This window comes from Etheostoma cragini, chromosome 9 (genome assembly GCF_013103735.1).
Source record: "Etheostoma cragini isolate CJK2018 chromosome 9, CSU_Ecrag_1.0, whole genome shotgun sequence".
In the NCBI taxonomy this organism is placed as follows: domain Eukaryota; kingdom Metazoa; phylum Chordata; class Actinopteri; order Perciformes; family Percidae; genus Etheostoma; species Etheostoma cragini.
In genome coordinates, this window is record NC_048415.1 from 27,266,730 (window position 1) to 27,287,440 (window position 20,711).

Genomic DNA, 20,711 nt, shown 5'->3' on the forward strand with positions numbered 1-20,711 from the left:
GCCACTGACTCTATACAGGATGTGATTGGCCTCACCAGAATTTTTTCATTCTAGCTCTCAAGCCAACAGAGAGTTTCTAGACTGACACTAGGAACGGGTCCAGATTTCTAGGCTAGCGATGTAGAGCAAGTGAGCCCTGTAAAGAAAGAAATATATAAGTGGCTCTCATCCGTTCGGTTCTTGGGATATGCGCGATGCTTTTGAAATGTGCGTAAATCCTTTCCCGATGTACCCTTATCTCTAACATTTAATGCAGCCTCAGCTAACATGGTTTAGTGGGATAGGGTTATTGTGCTACTTGCTGCCATTCTTTCCCAATCCCTAGGTGCGTGAAGACTAAAATCTGCACGTGTGAAAAGTTTTTGTGTGAGCATGTTTTAGAATGCTTGCAAGTTATGCAATAAACTTGATGCCATACAGATTTTTAAGGGATATTCAAAAAGAAACCTGCGATGGGCAGATGCGTAATGATTTCCTTGGAAAGATCTAGTAACAAAGATTTGATTTGTTGCTTTCCACATAAATCCATAAATCCCATACTAGAGTAGATCAGAGGGTTATCTCTGCGCTGCAACAGAGTCAGTTGGGAACACAAAGAGGAAATAGAATCCTATACAAATTCTAAACCCCATTTTAACCTTAGCTGAATTTAGAAATGAGGACTGAGGATTGCGTTCCCATCCTCTTTCACAGTGTAGTTGTTGCTGGGAAGGGATGTCAATATGAACAGAAGAAATCATTACATAGATAAACAACCCAGCATACATATGAGATTGTGAGTAATATATTTACTTGAAAAACTGCAAACCTATCCTTTAAGACCACATTTCTTATTTTCACTCCTGCCTTATCCTGGTACATTTTATTACATGAACAGACCCCATTGCACCTTTTATTTTACACACACATTTTAATGCATGTATTTATTTCGATATGTGGCAGGGACAAGTTTAACCCTTGAGTTGTCTTCCCATCAAACATGAAAAAGAAAGGATTTTCAACATTCTCGCTTTTTCCCACATTTTTGTCACTTTTTCAAAGTTGTGGGTGCTTTTTTTGTGTTTTTTCAATTTGACCTAAGTAAAAAATGAGGGTTAAGCTTAAAAAGCTTTTATGCTGGCAATTAGATACTTGCATAGTGCCCAAGTGGACCAACAGAGGGGGTGTAACCCCCCCCCCCCCCCCCCCCCCCCCCCCCTTTCAAGTAAATTAACAATGTAAATGAAAAAAGGTCTTCTTTAAGGGGACTGAGTTTAAAGGACTGTGTGTGAAGACAGCATTAGTATCAGTAAGAAGCGACCACCAACATGTCATATTTCACACTGATCGTATAATTCTAAATAGCAATAAAAGAAGATGCATGTAAGCTGGAGATCTCAGACGTTGGAAGGAGAAGCTGCTCCGCTGACTGTGGATCAGATAAAGAAGGGAGCAGTAGGAGTAATAAGTTTGGTGCTGTAATGTGATCTGTCAGGTGCACTTCTCCTCCACTGTGACTCCGTGTGGTATCCCTACTGCTGACAACTTGTAAATGAATCCTTTCTCTCTCTCTTTCTGCTCCCTCTCTCTCATTCTGCCCGCTTTCTGTGGATGCAGCAAACAAGAAAGGTTAGTGCCGCTGTCTGTTCTTACAGCATTTCCCCACTCTTTTAATTTGCTCCAGTATCTCTTTCCATTTATCTACCCTTCCTTTTTACCTCCAATTTCTTGTAAACACATTCAAAAACTGTCTTATCGTCAACATACTTAGGCTACATTTACACTGCTATGTTTTGGTTTTAAAAGGAATATCTTCTGCTACATACCCCCCCCTCCCCCCCATTCCGCCTGCTCTGGCCCCTAAACCGGAGACATTTGGAAACACTTCTGACCCGTTTTGGTTTGGAATCTGTGGAGTTGTGATTCAGGCTCAAAGGTCGCAAACTGAGACCTTTGGTGACACCCACACTGACAACGCTTTGTCTTATCGGCCTCGACGTCTCGTTCTCTGAGACCAAGCTACTAACGTAACCATGGCAACTACCAACAGAAGGCGGGGTCTACACACTGCCTCCTATTTATGCCCTGTATACGAGAATGTTGATGAGATATGAGGTCCTTGCGTGTAAATTTAAACAGAGCTTAATTCTTCTACTGGAGCTAAAAAACACACCGCTTTTGGCTCAAAACTTTAACCCTTGTAGTATTTCAACGGCCCATTTTTTGTGACGTAAAAAACTGAAAAATTAACTCAAAACGGGTCAAATTTGACCCAAGGATAACATGAGGGTTAATAACCAAAAGGTACGTAGCAATGTGAATGTAGCCTGATTTAATATTTGTCCCTTTTCCCAGAAGGCATTACATCTGTGAATGTCTTTTATAATATTTTCTATTTACCCTTTTCACACCAGTCCGTTGTAACATTTAACATTACCAAAATATTTGGGTAGAAATTTGCCTCAAATTCTTCCCATTCCCTCCAACACTTGATGCAGACAAATCATATTTAGCATATTTATTTGTGGTAGTAAAAGAATGTTAGAATTAGAAGTACAGAATGTTTATCTTGTAAGCCCTAAATGTGAACATGTCCTCCTATTGTTCAGTGTAAATCAAAATTCCTAATTCTTTCTCCCATTTTTGCTTTCCTATAATTTTTTCTAATTGTTTTTATGATCCATGTTTAGAGCATGGTATATATTGAGGACTTACAGTAAATACATACATGTATACTTTCCAGAGTTACAGGATATCATCTGTTGCTTTTATTCAAGGGAGACTACCACATACTGCACATTGCTTCCTACTTTTATTCAATTATTAAACCTTTATTTAAGCAGATAGGCCATTGAGAACAGCTTCAAGCATAAGCGTGCAAGACAACATAAAGTTTCACATTACATACAATGCAGAAACACAGAATACAACGGGCTACATGAAGTGCAGATTAAGTAGGCATTACACAGCAAAGTGGGGTGTAAATAAGTCAATGGATATGCATAGGGATATGGTAATAACACAATACATGAATTGACTTCCTATATCACTGCTGAGATGTAGTAACGAGTCAAACACACAGTTAGGGCAAATTGTGGTCTGGTTTCAAAAAAAGTGAAAGAGGCAAATCATGTTATTTTATGCATTTATTACTTATGACTAGAACGTTATTCTATATGATTTTACGTGAAAAATTGATTTATTGATAGACTGATTGATTTTTCCAAGTATATCTAATCCTTTCTGACTAAATGGACTAATAGTACAGTACACGTGTTTACTGCTGTCTGTGTTTTATTGTATTTTATTTTTTATTTTCTAGCACTCCTTCTCTGTAACATCTATACATCATTCATTCTTTACAGTGATATCAGGATCTCCACTGACCCTCAAGGATAGACATCCATAATCCATTTAGAATATAATAATTGTGCATGCTACTGTTTCAATGGAGCATTCTTATATTTTTGTAATAGTTCAAACAAACATTTTTGTCTGGACCTCCTCCCATTTCAAACAGAATCGAGATAAAGAACATTTAGCTTAGCGTTAGCTCATGCAAGACATGGAAGTCGAACGCCTGCGGATTGAATATCATTCCTATCAGCCACATGCCATTTGCAGCCATTCTCACATTAAGGTGGTGCTTTTAAATATGCCTCCCTACTCACTGGTCCCTGCTACACTGGCAACGCTTCGCTTCCACCACCCCAGCCTCCACCTTCCTAGTTCAGAGTCCTAACATGACTTAAAGTGTACTAGGGTTTCTCCCTGTTTCAGCTTATGCTGCTTGGCTGGTCCAAGGAGCATTATCGAGACCAGAGCCATCAGCCACAGGCATAACTGTATTTCCATTTGTGGCAATAAATGGTTAAATCTATGACAAGAGGGTCCCTGTACTTTGAGTTGTTCACATGGTTGCCTTCTCTCATCACACCATTTCTTGATTCCACCAGGAAACGAACATCTCCAGCCAAGGATGAGCACATGGCGGGGGTCAAGGACTCACTGTTGGCCCACTCCTCAGACCCTGTGGAGATGAGGAGACTCAACTATCAAACACAAGGCATGCACACACACACACACACACACACGCACACAGTGTACCTAGAAGCTATAAGCTCCTATTTATTCAAGTTGACCACACACAAACACTTACCGAGTTCCATATTATCTCCCTGATGTACCCGTAGCCGTGATAATACTGACAGATATCTGCTTAGGTTTTTGTCTCTTGACACAACTGTCCTTACCCAATAAATGACCCGATAGATGGTTTGCACACGCAGCTTATTACTAGGGTTGGTTTTCATTTTTATTTCTTCGATACCGGTGTGAACCATTGTTTTGTCCTGACCACTTTCACACAAAATGGGAATATTTTGCTGCGATAAAGCGGCGTAATGTTTTTACAAATAAGGCTGATTTTTTTGGAGCATTTGCGAGGCAAATAAAGACCAATCAACCAATCACGCTGTGATCTTTACCTTTTAAGATCATCATAGACAAACTCAGTGGCTGTTGTACAAACCGTAGACTGTGTAAACACAGTAGTCTCGCATTACCGCCCCTTCCTCCAGAGCGCTGCAGAGGAAGGTCTGGCTAGTCTACACAGCATTCCAGGATGGGAGAAAAACTTTATTTTAACCAATCACAATCGTTTTGGGCAGCGCTAAACGCCAGACGGAGCAGCGGTGCCTTTGTAAAATAGGGAAGGAACTAGTTTTGGTGGAGTATGTGAAAGTTAAAAGGTTGTTATAGTTGTCAACAGAAAACTCAGATTGGACAGATAGTCTAGCTAGCTGTCTGGATTTATTCTGCAGAGATCTGAGAAGCAGATAATCATAGTCCTCATAAATCCAACGGAGTTTAGAATTACAACGCAATGAAAGTGGAAGGTGAAGGGCATTTGGCCGATAATGAGGGACATCCAGCAGAATTGAAGGCAGCACTTGAATAATCCTGGAAATTGAGTTGTGTTGATATAGACTAGTTGTATGGACAGTGTTTGGTCGATAGTGATCCTGCTTTGAAGAAAACGTTGACTGTCGGTTGGAAACGGAGAGCAGTCTCTTGTTTTAGAACCTGATGTTTTGCTGATCCATCCATCAAACCTGACCTTCTCCCTACGCGGATATGACATCAATTAACATCCTCCTTTCCTCCAATCAAAACTACTTTTAGTTATATGAACCAGGAAGACTGTTTCTTTTCTCTATTCTCTGACTATAACTCTCTCTGTTTTACTTTCTCTTTGTCTCCTAAGTCACTCTCCTGCCAGACGTTTTCACTGATCTCTTCACCCATCCAACTACTCCTCTTATTTCTTCCTCCCGCCTGTCTTTCAGTGGGAGGTTTTAAACTCAGTGGGAGGTTTGTCATTGTGTTTTATCCATGTTCCTCTTCTCAATCAGATGGCTGGCATTTACCTAAGGTAGCAGTGGGAGGGTATTTGGCAGATGTTGTTTACTCCAACAGAAATTCAGCAACTCATTTCCCCGCCAACCTTTGTTCCCCCTCCAGTGAAAGCTCACCGGGTGGCCTTAAAGCCTCTAAAACTTCCAGTTTCCCATAACACTGAAGAACTAATTGCCAGTGTTTCATTCACCATCAAATAAAAAATCCATTTCTTTAGTCATAACTTCTACTCCCTGTCTACAAGAAGGGTTATTATACAGTGGAATAACCATCACACTAATAGGACAGTGATCTGACAAGGCTTGAGTTCCAATTTCTCATTTACTGATTCTATCTAAAACTCCCCTAGGAATAGATAATAAAATAACTCACTCCTGGAGAAGGAATGATGAGGGTGAGACGATTTTTTGTTTTTCTATCAGCAGTTGGCTACAATCACATCTCAACTCAGCTCTCTGTATAGATCCTTCGGCTTGCTCACCATTCCCCCCACGGGGCCTGCTTAACTGCAAAATACATAACATCACTTAATCCTTGGTTTACTATTCTCTTAAGGTCTGGAAGGATACTATGCAGTTTTCCTGGAAGAAAGGATTTGTTCTCTCTGCCGACGCCTCTCTATGGGAATGGTGACTTTATCCAAAGGAGTAGCATCTCTGTCTTTAATATTTGGAAAGCTAGGGGCAATAGGTTTACTGGAGACATATTTTAAGAATGTGTAAGCAACAGATTGATCTCCCTAAGGAGCCATTTTTGGGGTATTTGCAAACACAACAGCCTTTTTTTCAATTTCATTGATCGGAAACATAATTTAACCATGCCTTCAGGTGGAGACCGGACAAACTGAACAACCGATGACTAACATTTGCACCCCCAGAGACCTGAAGCATGACTAAGGCTGCGTTCAGACTGCCTGCGTCAGCTGTCCGACATTTATTTTCCAATTTCCAATTGTTTTGGAGGGGGATTGTGCATTATATTACAAAGTCTACTAGTGCTTTATGGGCGGTGGGGGGTTTAAGAACACATAAGGATGTCACACAAATGGACCATTCTTTGACACTCCCTCTGCTGCACCACCCTGCAGAAAATTGCTTGAAGCCGCTTCATCTGTGCTAGGATGCAATGAATATTACAGTTTTTTTTTTTCAATTGCCAGTGACCGCGTGTGCAAAACTCTAACTACAGTCTGCACTACCAACAGTCACCTGAACTAAACAGTACAGCTGCAAAACTCATTCCAAGCAACACAACTCTTAACACACGTCTCAAAACAGGCTCAGTGCACCACACACTATGAACAACCCTCACTGAGATAACACACACTGTCACTCAGAACACACAGAGTAAAAACACCAGCATCAAACACCAAGACAGAAAATACTAACTTTTTATCTTTACAGTTAGAACGAATGCTAATGGTTTAGCAATGAAAAAACTGTAAGATATATTTTACAAATAAAGCTGCACCGCACAAAACAGATCCATGTGTTATTTTCGTTTTTCTGTCTTTTTCTAACTGACCCCTGTTCTGTTTGTTTTTCCTGGTCTCCCCCCCCACAGGTTCCAGTGGCCTCAGTTGCCCGAATACTCCAAGTTAGTTTTTATCCCTCTTGTGTTTTACTGATATTTCCTCCATCCCCACCTCCTTCCCTTTCTTTTTACATAGCACCCATTTGAACTAGAGCCCACTTATTAAACTCCATATGCTTCCCTCATGGTCTGTCCATGTCATTAAAACTGAGATTTGAAATAAAATACAGTAGAAAGACATTCAAAATATAGATATATTGAAACAAAGGCCAGTTTAAGATACTGTAGGTACTCTTAACACCCCAACCACCAGTGTGGCACTTTCACACTCACTTATGGCTTAATGGGATTTCTTTAACCAATCAGCATGCATGTTCACCGGTGTGGTTATGGCATGCTGTTGAAGAGCTGCACAGTCATACTTCATCCCTCTTCTCAACACACAGCACCCTCACTGTCACCCCATAACACTCTGACACGTTAGCTCTGAGCCTTCAACATGCATCTACACTCTGGTGCGTGTGTGCGTGCATGTGTGTGTGCGTGCGTGCGTGAAATTTTACCAGACAATCATAGATCACTATTGTTTTTTGCCTGTTGTGTGAAGCAAATCTACCAGACACTTGCCGATTGTACAGTTGATGTTGATTTTGGACCCTTTGTGTGTGTGTGTGGGGGGGGGACTGGTTTTGCTACATTTGTGGGGACCAAAAACTGAATACAGTATACTTCAGGGGACCTGACAGCTTTGTTGGGACAAAATGCTGGTCCCCATAACATTAAAGGGCTTGTTTAGGAATAAGACTTGGTGTTAGGAGTAGGGTTAGAGTTAGGTTATGGTTAGGGTTAGGGTAAGGGATAAGGTTAGGCATTTAGGTTTGATGGTTAAGGTTAGGGTAAGGGGCTAGGGAATGCATTATGTCAATGACTGGTCCCCACAAAGATAACCAGACAGGACTGTGTGTGTGTGTGTGTGTGTGTGTGTGTGTGTGTGTGTGTGTGTGTGTGTGTGTGTGTGTGTGTGTGTGTGTGTGTGTGTGTGTGTGTGTGAACTGTACTTACCGTTCCACCTCTCCCTGCAGGGATGAGGGAACATCCTCCCATCGCCGTCTGTGACCTGGCGGACTACATAGAGAGACTCAAGGCCAATGACGGTCTTCGCTTCTCTCAGGAGTACGAGGTAACCCAGCTCTCATACATGGGGGGGGGGAAGAAACGTTCTATCAGGTCCAATTCAGTGACCAAGGCAAAAAACGACTTTGTTTTAATACTTAGCTACACTTTCCTGCTTCAATTAATCACCACTCACCATGACTCTAAGTATATTTGTATTATCTGTATTTATATTTTTCCATTCCGAGTACTTATTTATACTATGGTTAGACTCAATATCATTCAATATCAAATCAGGATACTATGGCTACTTACTTTTGCTGTATTATTTAATTACACGTAATCCTATTTAATTTCACATCACTCATTCACTTACGTTAATTACCACCTAATTTCACTTAACAATACATTTTATTGAAATGCCACTTTACATTCATTCAGTACTTTTTGCATATTGACTGTTATCTGCCTGTTGTTTGTTGGTTTGTTGTTCTTTTTTTATTGTAGAAAGTAAACTGCTGTAACAAGGGAATTTCCCCATTGTGGGATAAATAAAGTATTATCTAATCTAATCCAAAAAGCGGACAGACTATACAGTATATTAATATATATATCTGTACACACAATAAATATATATCAGGGCAAAACAAAGCTGCGCTCCATTACTAGTCAGCTCAGCTCTTACCATGCTGTATTCATAATGTCAGATAGATATTGTTCAATTGGAAGCACAAACCAAAGAGAGACTAGCTGTGTTTCTACATAATCCCATCTCAGAATGAAAACCCAGAGAGGAGCATATTGTGGATGTGTGCAATTATACGTGCAGCTCTATCATTCTAACGTTACCGCTAGAATGACGTTGAAAGTGACCACCCATGCAAGCCACGTCTTCAGTCAAGCTAACTGTATCTCCCATCTTCATGGTCAAACCATGTAATTTCATATAAATACTTTTTCAGACGATCTTATGCGGCATTACAATGTCTGCTCTGCCCTGAAAACTATGAATTTTACCCTAGTTATTTTTTTTTACGTGTTACTCAGTGATATTGGAAACTGCTTTTTGTTTCAGTCAGGCCAGGGATACATATTTTTTTCCCATTCCCATGCATCTTTCAAATCAATATTCTATTTTCTCACTAAAATACATCACATATTCCAAGCCTGATGTTTCTACTCGTGTATTGAGCTGGCTCCCCATTACAGAGTTAAAGTTCAGCATTGGTTATTTTTAAAAGGATGCTGCTAAGTATGCATAAATCTCTGCCTCCTTTCCAAAAATAATATGTATTACCCACTGTCTTTACCTACTGTAAAAGCCAGTGAGGGATTATGGCTTGTTGATGTCCTACAATGGAAGGTAATTTGCATTTAAAGTGGTGAATTTCCAGCGGATAAACCAGGACAGATGGGTGCACTGTTTATGTACCCTAGAAGGAAGAGGGCATTTAAATTATGAAACAGCAGCTGCATCAACTTTTCTACCTTTCCAAGTTTTTTTCTTACCCAATATGGTGAAATGGAGGGAACTTTGTGGAGACAGGTTGTTGTGTTTGCCAAACAAGATAATAACAAGTCAGTTTAGAATATTTTGATAAGCCTGTCTTTGAACAAACCATGTGGATGAAAAATATGAAATGTTGGGTATTGGATGATACTAAGCCACGTATCCACTGACAGGGATGCTGACTAGTCTAATAATTAAAATGATGACCTGATTATTATTACTTACTCTCGTCCCTCTTAGACAAGGACTGGATGCCTCATAGCAACAGTCCCAGCCCCTTTATTCTCACAGCACTCTCCACAGGACACCCTTAAAGACACCGTAATTTGCCATCTCCAAAAAAAACACATGACATAGACTGGGAGTTTTTACCCAAGGTACGAACCGATTGGTTCAGGTCCCTTCCGTCTGAATATTTGCTCTTTGTTTCTGCTGGTAATCAGGAATTAGTGATGGCCAAACGAAGCCTCATGAATCTTCATGAACCATTTTATTTATTTTCTGAGCCCACTACATGGCGCTATTGATTTAAAAAGAAAAAGGCTCAAAGAATGGCAATTCAGTGTGTTTTCAACCCTTTGTTGAACAAAGAGCGCCATCTAGTGGGCTCAGAAAATGAAACCAAAAATCACAGTGGCTGATGTGTAAACTGATACCGTGGAATTCAATAAAGTTTGATCTGGAGATTGGGGATGGCCGAGGCACTAGGTCTTTCCCTCTCTCACACACACACACACACACACACACACACACACAATTAATCAAATGCCTCAAAAAGCCATCTCAATGTAACATCTCACAGTTCCAGACTTAACTAGAGGTTAGTGCTTATCTGTGGTGCAAGGTTATTAATTACATTTAAAAAATTAAATCTGTATCTGGATATCTTCTCAGGATCAGTAAAAGCAAGAGTGAATGCAATTACAATCCACTGCAATGATCGGGCTCACATCGTCTCAAACACACACACACACACACACACACTTAGACTTAGACAGACTTAGACAGACTTTATTGTCATTCAACTGCACATTCACATATACAGTTGAGCAAGATTTCATTGCAAGGCCCCCAAAAAAGGAAACAAACAGAATACAAGTAAAAAGAGAAACAGTTTAAATATAAGTATGTGCAATATAGAAATTAAAAATGTATTATTTTTTATTATAAGATGATAATGACTAGTGCAATAGCAGCAGGATGTATTGCAGTGAAATGAGTATATTTAAAGTTACATAAGTGAAAATAGGGTTCACAGTGTCCATGTAAAGTAACTAGTGTTGTAGGTATGGGGGGGAGGGGGGGGGGGTTCAGACGGAGTTCAGCAGTATTGTGACTTGGGGGGATAAAGCTGTTGTGGGACCTGGTTGTTCTGCATATGAAGCTGCTGAACCTTCTGCCAGAGGGCAGCAGGGAGAACAGTGCATGGTTAGGGTGGGAGGGGTCCTTGGTGATTGCCTGAGCCCTGTCATGGTTGGGGTGGGAGGGGTCCTTAATGGGTAGACTCGTTCGAGATGAGATTGATTGCTTTTTGCCGACTGCAAGACCCAGGCGGATCCAGAGCATTCTGGGAAACGCCAGCCTATCAGCTGACGTTTTAGATAAACTTTTTGTCTATTTGACTATTTGACTATTTGTCTGATTTAAAGACTTATTCTGTACAGAACCCATGTTGTGTGGCTGATAGACGTTTGGAAGTCAGAGAGACTAAGTCCGTTCAGATCACGGATCATCTACAGTCTGTTGTTAATTAAAATCAACAACAGATTGCGTGTAGAGCATTTTGAGAGTTCCTCTGTCACAATTAAAACAACTAGAGACTGTGTACCAGCTGATATGTGGGTCTGATTGTATTTTATTAAATCGGAATTGCAAGTGTTTTTGTCACTTCCTGTTCAGTCTGAAGGCGGCTGGAATCGGCTGAAAACTGTCCGACTTTACCAAAGCTTTTTGTCCCCGCCCCCGGCTGCTGCCGCCTGCTCTCATCCACTTTACAGGCGAGGCTCAGTTCACCTTGAACAAGCCTATTAACTGAGCCCTGTCATGGTTGGGGTGGGAGGGGTCCTTAGTGACTAACTGAGCCCTGTCATGGTTGGGGTGGGAGGGGTCCTTAGTGACTGACTGAGCCTTGTCATGGTTGGAGTGGGAGGGGTCCTTAGTGACTAACTGAGGCCTGTCATAATTTGGGTGGGAGGGGTCCTTAGTGATTGACTAGGCCCTGGTAATGGTTGTGATGGGAGGGGTCCTTAGTGATTGGCTGAGCCCTGGTCAGGCGGCGTCTGCGAGCAGTGTCATGGATGGAAGGAGGTGCAGTCCCTCTACACGTTTCCAGTCTGAGGTGGTGCAGGACCCAGACCAGACAGAGATGCAGCTGGTCACTATGCGCTCTATTGTCCCGCTGTAGAAAGTGGTGAGGATGGGGGGGGGGGTTGCTGAGGCTGTGTGCCCTCTTCACCAGAGCAGAGGTTTGAAGGGACCAGTTCAAAGTGTCACACCCACACATACGCGCAAAAACAAATACACACACACACACACACACACACACACACACACACACACACACACAAACACACACTCTCTCACTCACACACACACACACACACACACTTACAGACATTTGTTGTATGTCCTCCTGTGTCCTGTTGCATCGGCGCTACCAGCCATTAGTCTATGGTAAGAGCACCAGGCCTTGAAATGAAAAGCTCATAATGGCTGCATTTAAAATGAGACCCGCAAGAGGATCTTACAGCTTGTTACATCTGATGTATGAGTTTGGGGTCCACTTGAGACCACTTCATACACTCCATATATAACTTTAATTCTTTTCATCACATAATAATGATTACATCCATTTATTAGCCATAGCAAATGCGTAAAAGCTGGTTTATACTAGTAAAACTGTTAACTGAGCCTCACCTCTGCATTGGTAAGGATCAATGCTGTTATTAATATCTGTTTGAGCATTATAACACTCAAGAGTGGGATTTAACGTCAGTATTGGCACAACAGAGGTGCGGCTTGGCCTTCGCAAAAGTAAGCATCACTTCCAACTTCCAAGTTCCAACAATATGATATTAAATCAAACCCTCAAATGCAATGGTTACCAACAAAAGATGAGTTGTACTCAAACTGTATTCATATTGTGGCGCAATATGCTCTCAAAATAAAACAAGCAACAGAGACGATTTTGATTTCTAGACCCGCCCTGTTTAGTCAGATAGCCGACTTAAGCTAAAGTTAGCTTTGTAGCTTTGTGGAGATCATGAGATTTTCCCAAATTGAATAAAAACCACCCATGAAAAACCAACACATTCTCAGTCCTATCGCGTCGAAAAGCAGTGCTTGGTCAGATACCTTTGGCGTTTGTTAGTGATGCGTCATATTTAGACGCTCTGGTTCTGGACTGTTGGCGTTACTATTTGAGGCTCTCGAGGACACGGAGGAGTAAAAAAACATGATGGACTTTTTAGAAGAGGTCATAATTGTCACCGGACAACCCTATTTTCTGAACATATCCATACTGAGAAATACAGAGAGAGCTGCGTGGAGCTGATAGTCTTAATTAGCTTTGTATGAACTCATTTGGCAATGGCTTTAATGTAACGGACGTTCATTAACATAGCGCCAGGCCGACACAGCTGACGTGATCCAAACATTTCCAATAACTGTCTCAAGAGCGCTGTTAAAAAACAAATTGTTCAATCTGATGAATCACTTTACATAACAATGTTGGAGAGTTTCTGTGTGTTCCACTGCGGTTCCTGGTTTTTGTATGTTTTTGATTGAAACATTTTGAGTGATGAGCATGGTGTGCTCTGGATGTGTTGTCATGCTGATAAGAGCACTTTCTAATTTCTAGTTGACCAATTAGATTGCCTAGTCGGATCCACTTGAGGATCGATGACTATCTCTTTACAAAAGAACAAATATGCTCATTGGGCCAACGCAATGGCAAATGCATATCTCACAAACACAATAAATTCATTCAATTCAATTGAATTTTATAATATCTCCAGACACTTTACAGAAGTTTACCATTCCATTTATTTCCCCAAAAGTCACCATTTGGTGTGAATCATAATAATTATAGAAGTTTGTGTGATGAACTATGATGCTGGCTATCAGAGTAACAACTCATAAACACTTCCACACATATTTTAAAAAATGACATATATAAGGACCCATCTAATTCTGGAAATGACAAAGCATTTACAACAAGAGTGGCATGTTAATATCATCCTTAGTGCTGTCAAAAGAATAAAATTTTGAATCGCGATTAATTGCATCAATGTCAGTTTTATTCTAAATGTTCCTTGATTTCTTTTTGTCCCATTATTTTTGTTCTCATTTTAATCCTCTCGACATAGAAAAGTCGATAAAAAAGGTAGAAAAACGTTTTTTTATTGAAAACATTGTTGGCACATAGCCTACTGTAGTGTTCAAGCCCCGTGCTGCAATGATAGCTCAGTTCAAAACGACAACACACAAAGATCACTTTGGTCTCGTCAATGGAACATTTGGCAACTTAAAAAAAAAAGTAAACTTTCCATTTAGAATTTTTATGGCGTCCATTGACGTTACTACTCTTTGGCCGGCTCGCAAGCCCAAACGGCGTGTGTGCAGCGTGCCTGTCGTTATGTTCTCGGTCTAGCTAGATCTGGTGTGGTGTTGTAGTTTTTCTAACGTTAGAACGTTAAAGTTGTGTTAAAAAAATTGACGCCAATAAAATGGGTTTGCGTTACCGCCGTTAATAACGTGTTTAACTGACAGCACTAGTCATCCTTAATACTCGCCGATGTTCTGGAAGTTACGTCCCGCCAAATTTCTGGCGGCAACAGAGCAATCCTGGAAGTAGAAGATCGTGGATATACACTAGTATACACTGGATGCAAACAGTGGAAGTTACAGAAGCATCAGATAAAAATCCCCATAGTTTGTATATGTATTTTGATTCATTTTAACAACACTCAGAAAGTGAATGTGATTCTCATCTGAAAGGGAGAAATAGATAAGATGTAAGATGTAATTGAGAGCCAACACAGACTCCTGTAACGTGTATTAGACATAAGTGAGTTATTATTCCTAACTCAGTGAATGTAGCAGCGGGTGCTGAGTGTAAACCTGACTCTGCCATACACAAATCCACATGCTTCACGCCCGACTATTCCTCTGGCTGTGTTTACTTGCATTGTTTTTTTTGTTGGTGGAACTGCAGCTCCGTGAGTGTGATTACACTGACATACTGGGTAACTGATCTACGCGTCGGTGGAGCACATTAGCAGTAATGTGAGTGGTTTGTCAGTGCAGCGCAGTGGAAGCCTTACCTAACAGGCTGTTAAATAAGATGTGCATTCAACCTCTTTCTCCATTGTCATTATTATCAGTTGTAGACTGGGTGGGCTGAGCCGTCGCCCAGCCAACCAGTCAGGAGTAGAGGACCAGGATATTAGAGTCCTCGTTGCAGCTTCATTTTGCCTATGAATATATGTGTGTGTGTGTGTGTGTGTGTGTGTGTATGTTTATGGGTATGGATTTGTTTTCCAGATGATTCAAGATAAGTAGGAGTGTGAAACATCAATCATGAAAAACAGACCTCCGCATGTTATTATTCAGCTAAACCCGCGCCTGCATTCACAGCCAGCAATTGCTTGGAGGCCAATGTTGGGGATTAGGAAGGTACAGATTCAATTGTTAGCAATTCATCAAAGATGCTTTATCAGTATTAATAAAGTTGTGAATATGTGTATTAAATCTGCCCTGCCACACAAAACACAAAATGAAAAACAGAATATGTCTGCTCTAGTTACTGAAAAGAAATAAGAGGAGAAATCAGACCAAACACAACAGCTGATCAGTCTGACGTCATGTTTCCTAAGATCATTACTATTCATGATTTTGACCAGTTGAGTCACTGAGGAAAGGATGCTCATAGCTAGGCTGTCATTGACTCGCTGTTAGCCAATCAGAGTCAAGCAGCTTAGCTCGTTGAATATTAATGAGAACTGACTCAAATGGAGTCTTCCTGCGGGTGTTCTATACTACGCTAGAATGGCTTGAAACAAGGTAACCAAGGCATTTCTTCCACAAAAAATGTTACAGAGTCCATGGTAGAACTTCAGACATTACCACAAAGTAATGAAATACGTGTAGCAGGGCACCTTTAATAACTTTACCAAATTGACAATCATAACGGGGCACGACCCTGGAATCAAGGACCAATACCTTAACTGTGAAAACAGTCTCGTAGGCGCTGTTCTCTTTAAAATTACAGATCTTAATTCTCATATTTATAAAGTGAACTTTATTAAATTCAGTTATTTTATTAAATTCAAGCACTGACTAGTTCATCCAGCTGGTATTAAAACATATACACAAATGATCACAAACACCTGCTCTTTAAAGTAGTATAGAATTTAACTAACAAATTATCAGTTGTCAATCAATCGTTCTTCAATCTATAAGCCTATTACCTACAAAAAAGGCAAAAAAAAGCAAACATTTGGCGTGTGAGAAAAAGGGAGACGGGGAGATCACGTGGGCTGCAAAGCCACGCAAGATGAAGCTGGCAAATGAAACACCGCAAGATGGAAGGCTCTTTGTAGTTTTAGCGCAAGGCACAAAATGGCTACTTGAGGAAACACACAAACAGGCTAATTGACCCCAAGATGGCGGGTAGTGAAACTTATTTGCCATACCATGTGACTTTGGGGTGGCCGTCAGCTGATCTGTGTGTGTGTGTGTGTGTGTGTGTGTGTGTTTGTGTGTGTGTGCTAGGTTAGTGTGTAAAGAGGACAGAAAGCATGGCCGGGTTGGCTCAGCTGGTACATCAAGCGTACATTTGCATAGAAGTTTATTCCTAGATGCAGAGACAGCAGTGTAGTATTACAGTGTCAAGTTTTTTATTTTTTTTATATTCCCACAAAAAATGAATTGGAGTCCATACAATGCTTTTTGTAAATACAATTGATCACTTTCATTCCTCTGATCTTAACTATTTGTCAAAATAATTCATAATTTCTGCTTTTTTAACTCAAATACTAGGTACAATTCTATATAATTGGGGGTCAATGACCATGAATTCCAAAATGTACTGTAGTGGGTGACAATGAAAAGAGGGTCACCAGAGTATTTATGCTGCGTTCAGGAACTCCGGCGAATCGGGAATCAGAGTTCTTGAATGTGACATAGTTTTTAATCCTCCGGACATTGTTTCTCATGGAAGCGTGAATTTGTAGGCTTTTACAGTTGCATGGAGGCCTTGTTTTCTATGTTTGTAAAGGGTGCTCAGGCCAGATGTGGGCCACGCGACTGCCTTTGTCTCAGAGGTCACATGCTCTAAGATCTCTGTGTGTAAAGATAGTGTTTAATCACACTGCTCGGTTCCCAACACCAATCACCAGGCAGCATATTGAAAACCTGTCCAGCTCTTATCAGGACACACTCCACCATGACTAGAACACAGGCGTGGCTTTCCGTCTGGCATACTGCCATGATTTTCAAAGATTCCATGTTTGTGTCATTTTTGGCTGTATTGAGAAATAAAATCTACCACAAGTCCTAATCTGTTGACTCTTGACATAGTGCTGGTGGTCCACCATCACTCAACCCTAATGCATGCTACTGGAAACAAGAACTGTTGTCCCAAATCCTTTGGGAAAATGGCGTTTCCCTTCCTCACTGGATCTGTTCTTTGGTAATACCAGGCACTGAGCTGGTAGGTGAAAGACTGTAAGGGATTTTAGGACTGTCCAAACAGCCCTGTGTGTGTGTGTCCAGGGGAGTTAAAGTTCATCTAGGGCTTTTTTTTATATATTATAGAGCCGCTGGCTGTGGGGAGGGATGATGAATTAGTTTGTGTCACATTTATTGGTCTGGGCTTTTCGCTCCAAGCTCTGACAGGCTTTAAAAAACAGAAAAGAATATGGGCATTGTTGTAATAAATGGTTACCTGCTCTCCTCTCTCCATCCCATCTGTGTGTCAGTCTATTGATCCAGGACAGCAGTTCACCTGGGAGCACTCCAACCTTGAAGTCAGCAAGCCGAAGAACCGCTATGCAAACGTTATCGCCTACGACCACTCCAGGGTCATCCTCACACCTGTGGATGGTAAGAGACACTCAGACATCTCACTTTAGATGCTGTAATTCTCACATAGTGCTTGGGCCTTGATTTACCTCAAACACAGAGAGAACCGGATCTTTAGTTAACCCTGCCGTTGTCCTTGGGTTGAATTTGACCCATTTTCAATATCAATAACATGTATGTTTTATTTACAAAAAACACACAAAAAGTACATGGATACCATACAACGCTGTTCACATGTACAATTAATGATCATTAAACTACTTTCATAAAATTTGGTGTTTGTGTTTTATTCATTTTAACCCTCTTAACATAAAAGAAGCACCGGCGAGTCCAAGCGATGTTTGAAAAAACTCCCACTCAAAAAGCAATATTTCCAAATTTTAGACCTTTATATACTATTAAATTATAAATTACGCTACTTTTGTGCATCCAAGACTTTTGTAAACCCATTTCAAGCACCAAAACAATTGAGTGCAGGTTTGTTTGTACAAGAGACTTGAGAAATATTTCTGCTTTAGGGCCAAATAATCTCTTTATATATTTTTCTTGAGCAATGTCTCACTATACAGAACACTAAGTCTGTTCTGAGCTTTTTGATATTTAACACACAGAGGTCAGATTGCATGCAAAAACCCTTAAAAGGATAATTCAAGAAGATATTTAAATATACCCTTAGACTTCAGAGAATTAATAGCATTTGAAAACATATTGAAATGTTTTTATTACAGTATTTTCACTATACTTTGATATGCACACGTCTCTGATTATCTACCAACATACATTCCTCTAATATTAGTCTGAATAATTCAGAATTTCAGTTTTTTAACTCAAAATGAGGTAAAGTTTATTACACATGAGGTTTATTGCCAATGGATTTTTAAAAAATGTGTCAATCTAGTAATAAGTTGGTGTTAGTGGTGTATGTACTGGTGGTAGGGTAAAAGAAAGTGTCAAAAGCGTAAAAAAGTGTCGCAAAATGTGTCAAAAACTTTAGAAAATAGTTGTTTAACAAGTGCACAGTCAACTGGAAGACAACACTTTCATTTCTGATTTCCCCTGTTGTACACTGTGAGTGTATTTCATCTTATTTTAGTAAGAAGCCCCGCTGTTTTCTCGAACCCTGTGAATATGCTCGTTGACTTTGTCCGACTTGTTCCTTCCTGCAGGAGTTCCAGGAAGCGACTACATCAACGCCAACTACATTGACGGCTACAGGAAGCAGAATGCTTACATCGCCACACAGGGGCCGCTGCCCGAGACGCTCAGCGACTTCTGGAGGATGGTGTGGGAGCAGAGGACATGCACCATCGTGATGATGACCCGTCTGGAGGAGAAGTCACGGGTGAGCCTCTCATGTTAATCAAAATAATACTATTAATACTCAAGACAACGGCCTTGGTTGACCGTGCATTTACCAAAGAAGAGACACATCACGTTTTTGACCCTTGTGTTGTCTTCCCGTCAACCATGCAACAATGTGATTTTCTGGGTTGAAATTTCAACATTTTGTTGTTCTTTTTCCACAAACTTTTCCTAATGTTTTTGTCAATTTTATTCCTGTTTTTTGTCACTTTTTTTCAATCATGTTTTAGTCAATTTTGTAACAATTTCTTTGTCACTTTAATTCCAGTGTTTTTGATGTTTTTTGTCACTTTTACCGATTTTTTTTGGTCACTTTTTCAGCGTTTGAAAAATGAATATTTTTGTTGCTTTTTTGTAGTTTTTTTCAACGTTTGTTACTTTTTTCGACGTTCTTTTCTGATATACTGTAGAAAGTTTTTGTAAACCGGTCAAATTTGACCGGAGGACAACACAAGGGTTAATGAGGACAAAAATAGATAGAGCAAGTTTTTAGAATGAATTAGGGGTGTAACGATACATCCATCTGGATCGGTATATCAATTCAATGAGCCATGAACCAATATTATCGATGCAAGGGGAAATCTCTAAATATTTATACATATTGTCTGTCAGATGCCCCTTTGTTTCACAATTCCACTTTATATTTATAAGTTAAATGCCTGAAAGAGCTCAGTAATACATGTTTCCAATCTAGTTCAAGTGGCTAGATATAAATGGAACTGTTAAATGGGCTTATGTATGTAAGTGCTTGCAATATATCACATGTGCCATTATTACATCTGTGCATAATTTTCATTTGTACAATTTGCATAAGGGCAGTCTTACTCATTTATGTGCAATTAATGTTCCTAGCCACAAATCCATCCATTAAAACACCACGTACACACACAAAAATACATCATCATCTTCAGCAACTCTGGCTGTGACTACCTTTTTAAAGTTAAAAACTAAGTTATAATTAAAGTATTGTCAGAATGATGGTTGTCCATTTTAACACAATATGACATAAAGTAAGAAAATACAAATAGGGGTGTGCTGGGCTGTATGGAGAAAATCAGATACCATGATATCTCTGACCAAATGCATCAATATCAATATTGTGACGATATTGTGGAGTCGACAATAATTTTTACAATGACATTTCAGACAAATAATAATCAATAATGTGGTAAACAGTTTCAAATGAAATTATAGATAAGAAAGAAAAAACAATTTCAGCTATTTACTGATAATGTTCACATGCATGCACAAAAATAATGTGATGTTAAACCAAATCTGCAGTTCTTCAAATGATATTCCCTCAAATGTTTCACAACAGATTTTATGAGAACAATGAGTTAGTATTTGTGTGTTATTATCAATTTAACAAAACGTAATTGTATATCACGATATCTCGATATATAATTTCGTCACAATATGATTCCATTGAAAGACAAAAAAATTATGGAAGCAAATCTATTTATTGGATTTTGAAATCAAGAAGCCATTGAATTTCTAGCACTAAATAGTTCTGATTTGAAATTATGTATCTGAATTTTTTGCCTCTAAATTTGATTCTCCACATTTTCAGCAATTCATTTTTACCTTTATTTTCATGTTCATAACTTCAAAATCCAAAATTCAGATTCAGAACGTTTAAAATTAAACCGAAATATTTTCAACATGCTCAAAAAGGCCAAATTCAGCTGCAACATGTAATCTTTAAAATTCA

General features: G+C 39.8%; 1 protein-coding gene and 2 long non-coding RNA genes across 31 annotated transcripts in view; 1 reads left to right on the forward strand and 2 right to left on the reverse strand.

The window, feature by feature from the left end:
* Positions 1-20,711, forward strand: part of ptprfa (protein tyrosine phosphatase receptor type Fa) — a 362,404-nt gene that overhangs the window by 311,286 nt on the left and 30,407 nt on the right. For 18 of the 29 annotated variants that reach the window (XM_034882227.1, XM_034882229.1, XM_034882226.1 and 15 more), the window contains 6 exons: positions 1,597-1,608; positions 3,936-4,045; positions 6,961-6,993; positions 8,013-8,110; positions 17,536-17,659; positions 18,805-18,980. In XM_034882227.1, coding sequence (XP_034738118.1) covers positions 1,597-1,608; positions 3,936-4,045; positions 6,961-6,993; positions 8,013-8,110; positions 17,536-17,659; positions 18,805-18,980 — 553 coding nt within the window. The remainder of the gene's footprint in view (positions 1-1,596; positions 1,609-3,935; positions 4,046-6,960; positions 6,994-8,012; positions 8,111-17,535; positions 17,660-18,804; positions 18,981-20,711) is intronic. The other 11 variants (XM_034882238.1, XM_034882252.1, XM_034882242.1 and 8 more) reach the window with 3 other exon arrangements.
* On the reverse strand, positions 436-14,235 carry LOC117950868. Its single transcript, XR_004657997.1, has 3 exons — positions 14,130-14,235; positions 7,410-7,414; positions 436-447 (listed from the first exon to the last, which is right to left on the reverse strand). It is a non-coding gene; the product is annotated as an uncharacterized LOC117950868 (long non-coding RNA).
* Positions 14,784-18,516, reverse strand: LOC117950866. Its single transcript, XR_004657995.1, has 3 exons — positions 18,395-18,516; positions 17,000-17,004; positions 14,784-14,795 (listed from the first exon to the last, which is right to left on the reverse strand). It is a non-coding gene; the product is annotated as an uncharacterized LOC117950866 (long non-coding RNA).